At 35.4% G+C, this 18900-nt stretch overlaps 1 protein-coding gene across 1 annotated transcript in view; it reads right to left on the bottom strand.

Moving 5' to 3' along the window:
- Positions 1 to 937: 937 nt before the first annotated feature.
- The window catches only part of LOC110026723 (elongator complex protein 5), a 32579-nt gene continuing 14616 nt past the window's right edge, over positions 938 to 18900 (bottom strand). Inside the window, exons 6-10 of the mRNA XM_020727802.1 lie at positions 12114 to 12183; positions 6783 to 7006; positions 6599 to 6685; positions 6418 to 6493; positions 938 to 1143 (exon numbers count right to left, since the gene is read on the bottom strand). Coding sequence (XP_020583461.1) covers positions 938 to 1143; positions 6418 to 6493; positions 6599 to 6685; positions 6783 to 7006; positions 12114 to 12183 — 663 coding nt within the window. The remainder of the gene's footprint in view (positions 1144 to 6417; positions 6494 to 6598; positions 6686 to 6782; positions 7007 to 12113; positions 12184 to 18900) is intronic.

Raw genomic sequence — 18900 nt, 5'->3', positions numbered from 1 at the left:
AATCTCTCTTGAAATAAAATATTTTTTATGATTTGAGGCTCTTAATAACCTCAAAATTAAGCAAGATTAGGCTCATTAAATTTCTCTTATCAAGATACTCAATTTGAATATAAATATAACAATTTAAATGTTCATTTGACATTTTAATTGACAAACAAGAACATCCAAAAATACAACAGTTTGATCTGGTCTTGATTGGATTCATATCGAACCAATTTTAGTATCAACGGATTTATCTTATCGAGACGGTCAGTTTGACCATAAACTTACTGAATCAAGACTTTGAATAATCTTGAATTTGAATCTGAAACATTTCTTGCTAAAAAATGTCTTGAGAATCAGATAATAGAAATTTCTCCATAATGTAATATATATATACATACATACATATATACATATATACATACATACATACATACATATATATTAATGATATTTTCTATTACATTCTGAAATCATGTAAACAAATATAAATTTTAATATTAAATATATCAATCAATAAAAATTCAGTGGTACATGTATAAATCCTCCTAAATAAAGAAAAGGGTCATTTTACATACATACCATCTAATTCCTATGCCTTTATATATCTAACACCTAAATTTTACATTTTACATATAAACCTTCTCATATATAGGGTAAGGTGGCATTATATATATATATATATATATATATACTCAGATTAGTTAGTCGGGCATTTGCTTGTCAGTTGTAAGTCGCATCTGACCTGAGGTTTCAATTCCCCCCAAGTGTAGGGTGTGGTACCGGAATTCTTAGGCGCATAAGGGATGATCGGGGCTCGTATAATAGCCTCCAACCATTCCTTTTTTATTTGGTGTTAGATATGGAAATACATAAAAATTAAGTGATATTTATGTAAATATTCCTTAAAAACCTAAACTATTAATTTAGCAATATACAAACCTTAGAATCAAAACTATATATCCAAATCATCATCAGGATCTTCATCCGAATCTGGCTGGTCATCGTCTGAGTCACGAATGTAATGTATCTCGCCCTTGCTTTGCATTCCATGGGCTTCCATTTCTACGGGTAAAGCGTTTCGCTGTAAACTATTCAGATCCTCATTGTTCTCAGCAAGGGAACGCCGCCCATCATATATTTGAATGGGCTCACCATTACCTGGAACATACAGTTGGATACATTGTAAGGCAAATAATTAAGAAGAGATAACTGCACAATACAGAAATATGAAGTTTTATCATGTGATTGTTTTGAAATATAGAACTGACGCATTTACAAGTGCCAAGATCAAACCAGAAACCCCCCACAAACAACAAGAAGTCTTTAATCCACTAAGTGGCCACATGAATCCTTTTTTCTCCATTGCGTCCTATTGAGTGTCATATTTTCATTTAATTCTAATAGATTAAGATCATTTTTTATAAAATATGCCCAAGACTATTTTAGATCTACCTCTGCCTTTCTTGACATAAGTCAAATATAAAACATCTACTCTCCTAATAGGATCATCAGATGGTCGACATTTAATGTAACCAAACCATCGAAGACGACTCTCTCAAATCTTGTCCGCACTGGAGCTACATCAACCCTATCACGGATATATTCATTTCGTTTTTTTGTCTCTAAGTGTCAAGTCACTCATCCACCTAAGCATTGTCATCTCAACAATGCTTAACTTTGTTTTATGCTTCTCTTTTAAAGAACAACATTTTGCGCCAAAGAGCATTGCAAGTCTCACCACCAACTTATCAAATTTTCTTTTCTAAGCGGTGATTTTCTACCTCACAATAGGCCCGATGCATTCCTCCACTTCAACCAACCAACTTGAATTCGACTAATAACATCCCCATCTATATCATCGTCACTTCGAGTAATAGAACTAAGATATCTAAAATGATCACACCTTTTAATGATTTGATCCCCCATAGTTACAACTCTGCCACTAGAGCTACTACTACTAAAATTACATTCCAAGTATTCAATTTTAGATCTACTACTTAAACGAAGGCATTTAGACTCCTACGTAGACCTCCAAAATTCAAATTTTTCCTGACTCTTGCTCTAATTTTATCCGCAAGAAGGATATCATCAGCTAAAAACATACACCAAGAAACATCCTCCTATAAATTTCAAGTAAGAGCATCCATAACTAAAACAAAAAGATATAGGCTTAAAGCCAATCTCTGACGTAATCCAACTAAAATAGGAAAATACTTGGTCGATCCTCCTTCAGTTCGAACACAAATAATAGCTCTAGTACACATATCTTTAATGACTTGAATATAAATCATATCAACTTCTTTCTTCTTCAAAACTCTCCAAAGTACTTCTCTTGGAACCTTATCGTAAGCTTTTTTCTAAATCAATAATAATCATAGGTCAATCATCTTTATTATCGTTGTGCTTCTCCATCAAACCTCTCAATAAATGCATAGCTTCCATAGCAGACCCGCCCGACATTAATCCAAACTGATTAAGAGAAATTTTTGTATCACGTCTTAACCTATGTTCAATTACCCTCTCTCATAAAACTCAATTCCTCTATAATTTGCACACACTTCTGCATCTCCTTGATTCATAAAAATATGGACTAAAATACTCTTCCTCCACTCATGCATCTTTCTAGTTTTTAAATAATATTAAAGAATTTAGTAAGTCAAGAAACTCTCAAATCTCCTAAATATTTCCACACTTCAATTAGAATATCATTAGGTTCTACTAATTTTTCACCCTTGATTTTTTTTAAAGCCTCATCAATTTTTTTATTAATGCGACGGTAAAAATAAAATATTTTAATTATTAATAATGATATTAAGATCACTAAGGTCGATCATATTTTCAAAAACTTAATTGAAAATATTATCAAAATAGTCCACCCACCCATGTTGAATATCTTCCTCTAAGAAAAACATTTCTTAATATTCATCTTTACTACATTTTACTTGAATTAAATCTTTATTTTTCTCTCTTTGTTTAGCTAAGTTTTTACATATATTTTTCACCCTTTTTAGTACATAATAAAGATCGCTGAAAACAGAATTTTTAGTGTCACAAATTATTTTCTTAGACTTCCTATGAGTTACCTTATATTTTTCTCAATTCTCTAGTTTTTACATTTAACCCACTTTTATAACACATTATATTTTATTTTTTTTATATATTATTATTCCACCACTAACTATTTTTATTTATAAAATTTTTTTCTTCTGATTCTCCGAGTTCATATTTGATCACTTGTTTAATAGTGTTTGTTACTTTATCCTATATACAATTCACTTCTTCATGAACATCCCAAATCTAGCAATCTTGAAGTTTACTCATAGAAATAATTTATTTGTCTTTTAGGTGTCCCCATCTAACACTATGACAATATTTTCTTATATTCTTTATCTTATAACCCTTCATTTTAAAATCTAGAACTAATAATCAATGTTGAGTACTTAAATTTAGCTAAACAAAATCATACGCTAAAACAAAATCTAATACGATTTTACCTTCTTCATTAATCACACCAAAATCGTAACCACCAAAAATATATTTAAAATCTTTCACCACTCTACTAATATGTCCATTTAAATCTCCTTCAATAATTTTTTTTTTCAATAGGTATCATCTGTATTAATTCTAGACTTCTAGGTTATTCCACAATTTTTTTTTTTAACCTATATCTAACTTACTAGAGAAGCATAAGCACTTAGAACGTTAAAAATCTTAGGTATGGAGGTAAATGATCCATCTTTTTATTAACTTGGATAAATTTGACTACCACATCTGATCAAACACAAATGAAGCCAACCCCATGCTCTCCCTATCTCATTGACTTTTCCTGATCACCTATGCGTTTGTGCTCATTCCCCACCTACCTAAACCTTCCTCCTCTCCTACGAATACCATTAATGTTTTCCTCCGTCCTCTTCAAATTGAACTCTGCTGCTCGTCTGATCATTTATCCCAAATAAACATAGTCAACAAAAGCTAAAGCTTCAAAAACTTTTTCGTTCATGTTTCAATCATATAGATGATAGAAGGATTGGTTCAGCACTGCAAGGTTGTGTTGCAGTAGGATAGAATAGTTGAGTTAATAATTCGGGTTTAACGAGTTAGTATAGGATTTGACCCGAAATTAATTTCACAAAAATATGAACCCTACCCAATCTTTTATGGTAAAACCTAATGAACAAAAAAGCTTGAATTCATCTTTAATTTGATTGAAGATTTATGTTGCTTGGTTAAGAGAGTTAAATCTGTATAGAGACCAGTGTTATCAATATGGAACACCATGAAAATCTAACTCAAATTCAACAAAAAAAGAAAGAATTAGGTTTAAGTCAACTCATTTAAGATTCAAATCAGGCTGAGGTCAAATTAAGTGACTCGAAAAAAAAAATTGTGTCTGAGTTCAAGTTGGGGTCTAGTCATGGTAAAAAAAAAAGAATAGTTAATTATTTATACATTATTTTTAAATGAAACACTCTTTTTTTTTCTTTTTTCTTTCTATCTTGATATGATCAAATCGGTAATCGTATCCATTTCAAGTTAAGTTTCTTGACACTAACCAATCAGGACTAAAATGTTTCATGTGTCTTGTTAAGTTGAGTTCAAGCTTAATAGAATTTGGTAGAGTTGAGATTTCTAAATTGTTTAATTAATACAATGGTCCAGTTAAAGGTTATAATGTTCATGTCAGGTCATTTGTAGTTTGGACCAAAATCTGATCCATGAATCCTAATTGCCACCACTAATATAAACATGAAGAGTTGTGGAGACTTGACGTAGCTAAGGTGTTCTTAGCGTCAAGGATGAAGTAATTGAGTATTAAAATTTTGTTCTCGATATTGAGCTCACATTATTGGTTGAAGAGAGGGAGGAATTTGATGAAAGTTTGATTGAGTTTGGAGTCGGGGAGGAGGTCAAGGTTTTCACAATCAACAAGGATGCATGCTTCAATGATTGGAAGTGGAACCCAATGAGACGAATGGGGAGGGCAGTGGAGAGGATGGAAGATTGAATGCAGGTGAGAGAAGGGCGAATGCAGTCGCCTTTGATGAGGGTGGTGATAAGGCAAACAAGAACACTATAGTTAGTGATGAAGTTAATGAGGGTACCATAAGAAACAAAAGAAAGAAACTCACTCAATTCAACTGATTTTCTTTTGCAAGAAAAATAAGCCATTAGGTGTATTTTAAAGCCACCATAATTGCACTCCGCATCCTTTTTTATCCAATAAAAAATACTAAAAAACTCAAAACACGTGCAAACCATTACATTATACACATTATCTGTGACCAAAAACTCCGCAAATGAGAATAAAGCTAGATTTACTAAAATCAAATAGAAATAAAAAAACAGGATAGAGCATATGCTCATCTACAAGCATCAATGCCTTGGAAACAAAAAGGTAAACCCTCCACAAGTTATGATGAGGCTCATAATTTCCAGAGGACATTGATGACGAATGAGAATAACCACCTAAAAATTAGAAAGCCCAACTACTAGATAGACTCCCACCTCCTTTCAGGATAAAAGTAAAACTAGAGCTGTCTACGTATGCCAACACAGTGGATGCTAGGAGTCCTAAAGATTTTCTTTTTGTATAATATCACCCTTGCATATGAAATATCAATTACCCAATTAAAAAACACATACCAGTAACTTATTTGTGTAATACCTAATCCTTAAATTATGGCGTAATTCATATGACTTCAGAAAAATTTAAGAGATCACTAATAACTTTATTTTATCCCATCATCTCTGAGAAAGAAAGAATAAAGAGTCATTGGCAGCAATTGATGATGAAGTATAAATAGTTGGTACGACAGAATTCACGTGAGCTATAGCATTTAGAAAAAAAGGCTACCTAGGAAGCAGGCCAAGAAGATTCGTACCGCCACAAAACAGGAAGGGGTCATATGTTAACATAAAGGCAACAGGCAAATCCAACAATGATACTAATGGATGCAAAAAATGACTAGCAGGCATGAGCTCTTCAAGCTCATTACAGTTCAAAACCATGTCTTAAAACCCTCATCGATTTAGGTACCTACATGAATCTTTTTACTTAGGCTTTAGCTCAGAGGTTAGGATTTCCTATCATAAGATATCCAAGTCGTTATCCAGAAAATGATATTCACCATCCTAGCGGTATTAAGGGCTTCGTGGCTTCTAAAGAGATAACATAAAGGTTTATCACCATGTTAAGGCCATTATGATGCTTAAACTGATAAGGCAAGCTCCACTCAGGCTGACCGCAAGATGAGCACCTTCCAGTTCTCTCGAACAATAGGACTCCACTCTCAACTTATTGATTGCCTCCAATGATTCTAGACCGACAAAAAAATTAGTGGTCCAAAATTCATTCAAGCAATTCACGCTAAAGGCACATCAGATCCTTGGACTAATACTCAAATTTAAACCATCATTATAATGTCATACCTTGGTGTTCAAATGGAAGTAAAACCCTTGACTTATCTTCTTGTTCCTTCTCTGAAAGCCGGAGATTAAATTGCAACTGCTCGAAGTAGAAGTTTGGTGGAAATGGTGGAAGGATTAGATCTATTCATCCTCTATCAAATGTTTTAAGGAATTGAGCACAGTGCTAAAACAAGGAACATACCTTAGGCAACAAGGTTTGGCTAACTACCATGTTTTCAGATGGAGTTGCAAATCTAATTCCAGCTTGTTCAATATGAAATTCTTCATCCTGTACTTATCAAATTTAGAATTATTTTTTATACGGTTTAGCTACTATCCGTGTGAATACATTAAAAGAAGCTTGAGGAAAAGGTTAGATAGCTTACGAGGAATTTTACCCTCCCATTACGACGCTTGAAACGAACATGGAACCTTCCTTTATGCAAATTTCTTCCAAGCCAAAGCAGGTTCTCTGAGCCATTTTGTCCATTGGTTATTTGAACCATTGGCTCAAGACTAGCTATTATAGAAGACATATATTCAAAAGCAGCAGTAGATTTGGGCTCATGAAGGTCAGCATGCAATAGGCAAAGCAAGACTGAAACTTTACCTGCAATCAGAAAATCAATATACTGGATGAATTCCTGCTAGCCAAATGCTCAAATAGGCATCTCATATTCATGCTGTTCTGAATTGTACAAGTACATACAATGATGAAGCAAACAAACAAACAGATTAATTTGGTTGGATCAACATGGTTCCACTATCCGTGATTTTTTATGGACACGTGCATCTCAGATAATTTAGTTTTAAGATACTTCACTATTTTGTTTTTGGGGAATTTAATCTCACACCTAAACTTTCAAATTTACACACATAGCACCCAATTTTTTAATATAACAAAAAAATAAGCACTACCCTTTTTAAAAGTGAAATACACTTTTTCATGCATAGGTTTAAAGCATCAAAGTGCTGTGTATGTAAATATGAATGCTTAGTGTGAAATATGTAAATAAATAAGAATTGTGTGCTAGGTATGTAAATTTCTCTACTTTCATTTTTTTTGGGGTGCCCTTGTATGCAGGCGTCAAGTTTAATGCTTCTATTCAATGGTTGGGGGAAATAACAAGCATTGCTTTGGCTCTTAATAAATTAAAAGCTTCTCTTACCACACAGCCTAAAACCTAAGGTAGTGTTCCAAGGATGGATGTGTTTTAGAAGGAACACATTATATTCGAGGTGGAATTGCCAAAACATGGGCAATCAAAATATCTCTTTTAAGACATTAAGATCCAAACCAAGATGACTTTTCACATAAATTAGGACAAACAAATATTTTATTTCATCAAAACAAAACAACACAACTCAAATACTCAAATACATAAAAATAAGCCCTACAACTCAAGCGGTAGGTGATCTCTCCCAAACTCTAATCCTAAAACTCCAGACAACAATCTTCTCATGCATGCCCTACCCTAACCTATTAAGCATTATTTATATCAAACAATAATAAATAGGCATTTTTACATGCATGACACATGAAACATCGATATTCACATATTAAGCATCTAAACATTTCTATTTACATTTTAAGCACCCAAATTTTTTTTTCGAAAGCATTTCGTCTCCTCTTCCTTTCCTCTCTGCTTATCTTGCTTCCATGTTCAAATTCCAAACACCGAACCTGATTAGAATGAGAAAGGCGCTAATGCTTGGAAGAAGGGCAGCCATAGGAATTCTTTACAGTAATAGCACTTAAAGTAGGAATGGGAGCAGAAGGAATAGTAGCTAGGAATGGATAAGGTAAGATGTTGGGTTTTTGCGGAGAGAGAAAAAACATGAATTGAGGGAGATGGATTTAAGTGGCATGCTCCAAATGAAGAGCCAAACAGGAGAGGAGGGTGAAAAAATTGAGAGGGCTTAGCATACGGCAATCATTTGTGGGCATTTGTTGAGGAGAAGCAGAGGGAAATAGGAGTGGGTGTTTCAATTAGGTAGTTTGGGTGCCATGATTTTGTTGAGACGACAGAGCAGAAGCAGGCACAGGCTAGCGGACGGTGATCGGGTTGAGCAAGGAAGTCGGTTGAAGGTGTTACTGTCGTGGGATGCATTTCATGAATTAAAAAAGTGAAAGAGCAGACAATCGCACGACGAAATGAGAAGAAGTATTGTATTTGAGAATCAGGAAAGATTTTGGGTGTTTAATACGTTAATACCGGTATTACTGGAATCATATGTAGAAACGCCTATAAATAATAAAAGAAAAAATTACGCATAGGCACCAGTGTAATATTACTCCCCTCCCAAAAAGATACCTTGTCTCATGGTAGGAAAAAAAAATTAAATTGTTGTTGGATCAAATCATATGGCTCTCACTCATAAACTGACTTGTGTCTTGACTCTCGTCCCCAACACTTGATTGAAATAAGTGATGAGTTGTTGACATTGCATGAGAATTGCACCTAATTTATGGCCCAGAGCGTTCGTCTCTACAATGAAAGGTTGGCTAAAATCCTGTAATGCCCCCACTACTAAACTTGTCATGACCATGTTTAGTTTTTCAAAAATTTGGGTTGCCACCTTCCTCTGAAAGTTATCATTCTTCAGTTTCTTCGTCAATGGTCACACAATAGAATTACAACCCTTCAAGAACTTCCGAGAGCATTTTGAAAGTCTCAGAAATCCTCTCAACCCTTTCAAGGTCCTAGGTGGCGGTCATTCCAATATAGCTATCACCTTCAATGGATTCGCCGACACCAAGGGCTTGCACATATTAAGGTCACTGCGAAGCTGCTCCATCTTGTCTCCCTCTTGAATACTCTGCAGTTTCAAAAACAGTCCCTTAAAAACTCCCCTGCTCTTCTCCATCGATCTCATTCCCATCATTACTCCTAAATCGCCTTCTGTTCGGAAGGCTGCCACAGTAAAAGGCACTGACGTGATTGGATGCAGCACTCTGCCAGTGTCTTACTCACCTTGGCTTCCTGTTCTAGGCCGAAATACTTCAAATCATTCTTCTGCGACCCCGAATCGCATATCGTCCCGTTCTATCTGCCCCGACCCATTCCAAACCTCCAGATGTTGTGCAACTCCCTCCTAATGTTGCCGCTCGAATCCTCAAGATTCCATCTCTCGATGCTGACTACTTTCATTTGTTCTAGCCATCTGAATGTTATGTTATTCATTCCAAGTGCTGCAACTCGAGTCCACTCTCAATTCCTTCGCTCGATCTCGTGGCTCCAGGTCCTCCTAATGCAAGAACAACGTCTTGATGCCGCACAAATCTTTCATATTGCTGCCACTCGCGTCCCCCTCCAGACATCATCGCTCGATTCCGTGGCAGCTGGCTTCGGTTTAAGTGAAATTCTACAATCTTATCCATCACCTCTTCCAAGGCCATAAATCTCCCTTCAATAGACAATAATCATCCTTCCATGGCCGAGAAATGCTCCTCAATTTCAGCTCTGATATGACTCATCTCTTTTTCTATTTTCTTCTCCAAAGCATCTATTTTCCCAATTACCATTACTCCCTGTACTATTTTGAAACTCCTTTAAGCGACAATCCTGTCGTTAGCTTCCCAATTATCTCAAATTGCGACTGTATCAGAAGATTCGGTCGTAGGAGGTGTTCACATTCCCGCACCAAAATCCCCTTCCTCAATGGTTTCGAGTAGGAGCAGAGCGAGAGGAGAAAGATGGGAATTACGGGATTGTACACCACGATCCCTACGTGACCTTCTCAGCCAGTTATAATTTTGTCTGTATCACAAGGTTACTATGAGGACAAAAGATCTTGTACGTTACAATCCATCATAGGCTTCCCAGATCGTGATTCCATAAAATCTTATACGCCGCGATCCCTAATTCTACATATTTTGTAGGCCATGATCTCATCACAAGCTTGCTAGCTCGCTGGAATCGCAACTACTTCGTGAAGCTGGGTCATGCAGCGATCCCGTTGGCTTTAAAGCTAAAGATCGAATCGCAGAAATTTTGTGGAGATGTTGCGATCCCACTTTGCTTTCTATAATTGACTGTTCTAATGCAAATTTAATAAGAACTCGATAAGTTTTCTACAGGAATTAAGGCAAACAAATTGTTTATTTTATCAAAACAATATAACACAACTCGAATTCATAAAGATAAACACAAACAATTCGAGAGGTAGGCAATTTCTCCCAGCACCTACAATTCAATAGGAAGGTGATCTCTCTCAAACCCTAATCCAAAGACTCAAGGCAACAATGATTTCATACATATCGTAAGTCTAACCCATTAAGCCCTTTTTATACCAAACAATAATAAATAACAAAAGTCTAAATTGGTCATAGGTGCCGGTGTAACACATTACCTATTAATTTGTAATGGCCAAGAAAATCATCTTTAGTGGTGACTATGACATATGGGCAATTTCTTATGTAACACCCAAATCTTACATGTTTATAGAACCACCACACTTACGTCTCCACTCATCAAATTCCCAACCGGACATAAAAAATCACAACAAAAACCCAGCATTTGTTTTCTATTATGGAATTCCAAATGTTTATATGGTTTAGTATAATTTTTTAAGCGTCATTAGATATGTACATGTGATTTATATGGCATGTGCATTATTCTCTCGAATATAAAACATGTTTTAAAAATAATGATTTTCTTTTAACTCATTTTTAGCGCAAAAATAAAATCCTCACTTTTTTGGAGAGTTTTGAAAAAGGCTTCTGAAGTTCAAAATTAGAGTTGACGTCTAACTGCATCCGAACGATGGATTTAAAAAATTTCATTGTTTTGAAAAGATTATTTCTAACTTCAAGCAACTAAATGTGGCCCTTAATAAAATACAAATTATCATGCTGATCACATAAAACGATCCAATCAAAACAAGCTATTCAAAGAAAATGTAGCTAAAAATACCTTGGATACAAATAATCGAAGTTAACACAGAATCAATGCCCAATAAAAAAAAAATTAAAAGTCAAAAGGAGAGTATCCTATAGGTAGTATTTACCACCTTCGGATTCATCGTCATTCAACAATAAAAGGAAAGTATTAATAAAATATATAAGCAAAAATTGCAAAAATCCTCAACCCCCGCAACAGCTCCCATCAGTTGGAGGATAACGAACAATAATACAAGCAAAAATCTCATGGAACAATACGCAGTCCAGATGGCTCTAGCAACAACAATGAAAACAGGAAAAGATAAGATAAGTTTACGGGCATTTGGGATCACTTTTGACGTTTGAATTTTTATTTTTATTTTTATTTAATTTTTTCATGTGTATACTTAAAATAAACAATATTTGGTATGTTATAATATGATTAGTTGTTTTTAAAAATACTAAAAAAAAATTAAGTGTTTAAAGCCTTTTTAAAGATAAATTAATTTATTTTTAAAAATAAAAAATAAAAGCATATAAAAAATACACTAAACAAACGTATTTTTAAAATTAAAACAAAAAAAATAAAAAATTAAAATAAAAGTTATCCCAAACAAGCCCTTCATGAACTTTTGATAAAAAATGACAGTCATAGTAGTGAAAACATAAAAAAATTAAGCACCTCTATTGAAAAAAATAGGATACCAGTTTTCTGAGCCACTTAGCCCCAAGGGATCATGTAGTCATAGTAGTTCATAGCATAATAAGCAAATTTGTTATAGATTGGACTTAAAATATAATGAAAAATGTCAAATAAAATGTGGCAAACACATACCATGGCTTCTAAGGTTGCTAATAAAGCTTGCAACCGATTGCAATGAATTATACCTTAGCATCATACTAACCTACAAAAATAAGAAAAAAAATAATAGTCGGCACCAGAAAAATTGTAAACCGTAAGGGTAATAAAATAATTAAGGAGACAATAATAAAAATGGACATTTTAGCTAATTTTGAAGGATAAAATCACATCAAGAAGCATTAAAATAAATGTCACATGAACTCAAACTTTACAATCGATCCACAAAAGCACATGCATACCACATACAGAAATAAATAAATAAATAAATATATATATATATATATATATATAATGCACATTGTAAACAAAAACTCTTTTCATTTTCACCACTAGGAAAAACTTATTTGTAGAAATTATATAGTATAGAAATATCAGCTGAACTTCAAGAATTATTGACGTGGGACACATGCTTAACAGGGGAGCGCATCCACAGTAAATGAGATGCAATTCCGTTCTGCAAGCCTGAACCCAAGCTTTCCCATTCGGGCCTTTTGATTTCCAACTTGATTTTTTTCTTTTTTTATGTTTCCTATTTCTTTATTTCTAATTAAATTATTTTATATTGAGGAACTCTTATATATTGTAGATTTTTGTTATTTTGAGAGGTAGTTTTATTTTAAGATAAGTCCTTTGGAGAGTTCTAGACAAGAACGGGGTTGATATGACGTATATTCAAGTCATTAAAGATATGAATGCTAGCGTTGTTACTTGGGTTCAAACAGAAGAGGGATTGACCAAGTATTTTCCTATTTCAGTTGGATTACACAGGGATCGGTTTTAAGCTCATATCTTTTTGCTTTAGTTATGAATGCTCTTACTAGACATTTACAAAAGAATGTAAAAGAATGTACCTTGGTGTATGCTTGTATGCTTTTCGCTGATGATATCCTTTCTATAGATAAGACTAGAAAAAGAGTTTAGAAAAAACTTGAATTACGGAGGTCCACATTGGAGTTTGAAGGCCTTAGTTTGAGTAGAACTAAAATTGAAACAACAACAACAACAAAGCCTTAATCCCACTGCGTGGGGTCGGCTACATGAATCTTTTTTCTCCATTATGTCATATTTAGTGTCATATTTTTATTTACATGAGCTTAAAATTGAATACATGAAATGCAATTTTAGTAGTAGTAGCTCGTGACAAAGTGGTAACTATGGATGATCAAATCATTAAAAGAAGTGAACCTGATAGATATCATGGGTCTATTGTTCAAAGTGATGGTGATATATATGGGGATGTTATTAGTGGAACTCAAGTTGGTCAGTTAAAGTGGAGGAAATGCTTCGAGCCTATTGTATGAAAGAAAAGTATCATTTAGCTGAAAAAAAAAATTTTATAAAATGATGATGAGACCCGCAATGCTCTATGACGCAGAATATGAGCCTTTGAAAGAGAAGCATAAAACAAAGTTAAGTGTTGATGAGATGAGAATGCTTAGGGTGGATGAGTGGCTTGACACTTAAGAGATACGATGCAAAATGAATATAGGTGTGATAGGTTTCGTGTAGCTCCAGTGACGGACAAGATTATTTAGAGTTATCTTAGATGGTTTGGCCACATTAAATGTTGACCATCGATGATCCGATTAGGAGAGTAGATGTTTTAGATTCGACTTATGCTAAGAAAGGAGACCTGAGCATATTGTATAAAAAAAGATCTTAATCAAATGAGAATATGACACTCAATGGGAAATAATGAAGAAAAAGGATTCATGTAACCGACCTCACTTAGTGGAATAAAGGTTTGTTGTTGTTGTTGTGATTGTTGTGGTTGTTGCTAAAAAGTAGTTCTATTTTTCACGTTTTGAGAGATTGTATTCTCTAATTTATGATCTAAGGAGTGGTGTATCTTTTTCTTTCGAAAGTATTGTGTTTGTATCTTGCTTAGAAATATGTGGTGGAATCTCCACGCTGCCCGTATCTCACTGTTTCCCCATTTGAGTTGTTGTTTTCAACCAGGGCAGTTGTTGAACGTTGTTTATCTTCCTCCAAACATCATCGACCACCCATATTATCATCCCATTGCTATTCCACAACCACCGCCCCACAAAACCTGCTTCCTAAACACCTTCTAGGATCCCTAGAACTGTACCAATTGATATTAAAGCCCGAAAACCCTAGATTTTTAGTGATTTGTTTTTCTTGTCCCAAATCTAAAATTCAAAAAAAAAATCTTCATACCCAAACCCTTCCCACCACAATTCCTAACCCCAACCCTAAAATTTCAAAATTCAACCTTCCTGCCTCCACCAAAATTTTATCCTGACAACCACCAACAAAATTTAAGCCCACAAATAACTTTAATTTGCAATCCTACACCCGCCAGAAACTTTATTCGAAGGAAATGGTACAATACCGCCAAGAAGAAACCCTCAACAAGGTGCCTAGGGTCTTACTATGGCGAATATGCAGTGGAAAATTCTCCAACTGCAATAGAGGTTTGCCACTTTTGAGAGAAGACAATCAAGTGAGGTCAACTATAGCCACAATAGTGACTAGCCAGATCGAGGGGGGAAGATGAATCTCTTCCAATGAGAAGTCTCCAGCGACGAAGAACCTATATTGTGGTGATTTGGCATTAAATATCAGAGAAGCAAATATTTTGGAGTAAAAATTGATTTGCCTTATTTTAACGGTAGTGTGGATCTGGATGGGATCATCGAGTGGCTCCAAAAAACGGAATGGGTCTATGAGTATAAAGTTATTCCACCTGATAAAAGGGGCAAGCTAGTCCTTGGTAAGCTAGGGAAGAATGGTTCTTTATGATGGGAGAGACTGAAGCATCTTTGATAACAAAAAGTAAAATTACTACATGGTTCAAGATGAAACAAAAGATGCAGCATGGTACATTTATAGCCCTCTTGGACATTACAGGATGTTCAAACCCCAACTTCAAAAGAGGAGAAAAAACATCACCAGGTGACCACCACGTACCACTTATAGGGAAGGTTCAACCCCAAGATCAATTAGCGAAAGGACGCCCAACGAAGTATCCAAGCCGACCCCGCCTGAGAAGAAACTAGTTAGGAGTGGAGAACGGGTGGAGCTAACTAGATTCATCCTAGCCACAAAGAGCTTCATGTGCCATAGTTTTGGGCACAATGCATCAGATTGTCCAAGTAAGAGAATTATCACTTTCGCGTAGCAGAGAGTGATTGAAGAAATTGACAATGACAAAAGAGAAGATGAAGATATCAGAGAGGAGTCTCAACTTCTAGCCGACGAGAAAAAGATGTTAATGGTTCCAACTTAACCCATGGGAAAGCCTCCAGTAAGACTAACACTGGTTGTCCTAAAAAGTAGTGAGTTTGAAGAATCGATACCCAAAAAAAAACAACCCTTATTGACGAAGTTGTCAGATATCCTAACCAATAGTTAACTTCTAGGGTGGTTGCAGCTGAGAATGGTTCAACATACATTCATCCCAAGGTCGATTCCTACTAACATGTTCTTTTATCTGTTACATCCAACTTAGTACAAGGAGTGGAAGAAGTGTTACATGTTTAATTGCTCGAGACTTTGTTCATGAGAATACATGTATAACGCGGGGCTCACCTACCATGGGCCTTACTTGCGTTGAAGGGCTGAACCGATTGGTTAAGCCAAGAAGACTAGGGTCAACCGACCAGTCCATAGTGTTTTTCCACCCAAAGGGGAGGGGCCTCTCCTTCCTATTCTAGCTATTATTATATATATAATGTTTGCTTGCTTGGGGTTTAGTTTTTGTTTCCTCTAATTTCAAATTTCTGCCTCTAAGCATTCCTCCCTTCCTATGATTGTATCTAACGATGAGAAGGCGCTCCAGCTGTAGCTCGATCCCATGGGATATCCATTGCTCCCAACTCCCCTTTGTAGTCCACCTTCCCTGTTTCCAGCAGCTAGCCTCAATCCCCTGTCCTACTTTCAACCGCCTGCCACCCAAAACCTCCACCCGTAGCCGTTCCAAGTCCTCCAACCATCCAACACTACCTCCCAACCCTTCTCTTCCTATTTCTCCCTACTGTAACAGCAACAACCTCCTCTCCCACCCACCCCCTCCTAAACCACCCAGCCAATAATTCTTCTTGTAAGGACTTAACCGCAAGCACCCCCTCCCTACTATTCAACCATCACCTTCGTCTTAGCCCTAATTGGTGTGTATGTATTGTGACCTTCGTTGTCATGTCCTAGTGTCGTCATTTTGTGTCATTAATTCTTGTTTTCAAGAGTCGTCATTGTAACCTATTTAAATTTAATATTGCATTTTTTTGTGGTTTCGACTAACCACAGTATCATTTGATATTAGAGCTGGCATAACCCTAGTCTTATCTTAGGGTTTCCTCGCATCTGCTCTACCCCTCCACCAAAACTTTTCTTTCGTATTCCCAAGACATAGCAGGAATTTGACCTAACCTAATTTTCCCCTACTGATTTTCGAAATCAGCAACCCTATAACCAATTTTTAGACCCTCTTTCACCATGAATCCCAAACTCTAACCATGTCGCCAAAGAGATACATGTCGGACCCTATCCAAGATGAGATACAACAAAGATCTGTCACCTTCAGCAAAGGTTGATCAAGACGGATGACGGGACTCAGAGGGAGATTACCCTCGGCTGAGATCTGGAGAGCCACAAAGAAGAAAGGTATGAGGATCTGACATTGTTCCACAAGGAATACATCAGAAATGAGGAATACTGACCCAACACTTCGAAATTCAGTACTAGAAAAGGCCGAGAGAGGTGACCACTTATGGAGGACACAGGGATTTACGCATTAAAGTGGATTATCGGAGTTCAATGGAGGTATGGATTTAGATGAATTTCTCGATTGGTTGCAATATGTCGAGTGAATCCTTGAGTACAAAGATACGACAAAGGATAAAAGGGTAAAACTAGTAGTCATCAAGTTGAAGAAGAGCGTGAGCGTCTCCCTGTGATGAGAAAACATAAAGAGGAAGAGAAGATAGAACAGTGACAAGATCACTAAGTTGGAGAAAACAATGAATTAATTATTATTTATGAAAATAATAATCAGAGTTTTAAAAGTATAAAAAGCACATAATAATTGGATTGGATCAACAAACGTTGGCAATATTGGAGGTAAGGTTTTGATGTTTATTTATGTAAGTTATTTAAGTTAACTAATTAAATGTTGTTAAGTTATATTAAATTTTATGAATTAATCATAGTGATTATAACCTCTCAAAGCAGTTGAAATAAAGATTCAAGAAGAATGAGATCATTGTTTGTGCAAAAGTATTTAAAAAGGACATGCATTATTTTCTAAAAAATACATATTTTTCTTATATATGCATATTAAAAGTTAAAGAATATTTTAAATGAAAATAAATTAAACAAAAAAAAGTAAATGTTTATTCAATGACTTTAAATAAACATAATGAAAAGTAAATAAAATACAAAAAATTAAGTCAATTAGGATTTACCACATTATGATACTAGCTGAGGATGCTACTGTACCCGTGCACGAAAAAAAATGAAAATTGTAAAGATATAACTTCATGTGCAAAATTTTGAGGGCACCTATGAGTACAAACTTTTGAGTGCCTACGGGTACCTACAAAGACCTATAGGTACAACTTTTTTAGAATACTTTTGAGTATGATGATGATCCTAATATGACTTCTAAAAAAGATTAAAAGGATAAATACTTAAATTGAAACAAAAAAGATTAATTTTAAATAAAAACTTAGCGATTAATTAATTATTGAATCACATTTCTTTGGAACCTTCATGCATAGTAATTTAATGCTTGATAAGATTGTAATTGTTCATTAAGTGGTGATAAACTTAATGCAAAAATCAATTATTTCTTTCAGACAATACTCAAGATTGACATGTCTGATATAAGAGAGTTGATTTATAGGAGAATAACTATTGATAATAGATAATTGATCGTTTGTTATGGTTTTAATTTCTTATACTGTTTATTACCGATTAAGGTTGGAATGTTGTTGGTTAGGCTGCACTACTACTTTATTTTCTGACTATGTTGTTGCTATGGTTGAGTTTGATTACTCTATTTTATGATTTTTCTTTGCGACTCTTTTTAATATTGGAAGTTATGATGATTTATTGCATAAAATAAAATAAAAAAAAGGCTAATATCGTATGATTGCAGTTCTTGACTTGGTTAATTATAAGCTATCAAGTTGGGTCATGACATGACAGTGGCCTAGTTGAAACACAACGAAGACCCTGTTTGGTTCGGCTTCTGCTGCGCGGCGCGGCGTGCGACAGCGGCTTCGTCCCGCAGTGCGGTGTTTGGTTCGAAGCTTTGCGGCAAAACTTTGGCAAAGCCGATCGAAAGCGGGCCACGATATTAGCCCCGCGGCCCCGCTTTCCTCTGAACTATTGTCTCGCTTACCCCTTTCGTTTCTCTTCAGCCCTAACAACTTCCCTCGCGGCTCTCCTTCGTCGTCTTGCTTCGTAGCCCCCCGATCGACAGATCTGAGGTATAACGAGCAGTTTTCTTCTTCTAATCGCAGATATGAGAGAGCTTATGAGTTTTTTCGAATGTGATGTTTTCTCTTCTCATATCCTTCCTATTTCGGCGATTTTTTCTTTAGCGCATGGAACCTCTTTAGTTCTTTACCCCTTTCTTTCATCACTAGGGTTTTGCCTTTGCTTTCCCTTCTCGTTTGACCCATTCTTGTTTGGTGGCTGATGGCTCAAGAATGGTAGAAGGTTGTGGTTGTGGTGGTTGATTCATGTGTAGTGGTTGTTGTTCATGCATTTTAGTAGTGTGAAGTGCATAGAT

This window comes from Phalaenopsis equestris, unplaced genomic scaffold, assembly GCF_001263595.1.
Source record: "Phalaenopsis equestris unplaced genomic scaffold, ASM126359v1 Scaffold000399, whole genome shotgun sequence".
NCBI lineage: Eukaryota > Viridiplantae > Streptophyta > Magnoliopsida > Asparagales > Orchidaceae > Phalaenopsis > Phalaenopsis equestris.
This window is presented reverse-complemented; position numbering and strand designations above follow the sequence as displayed.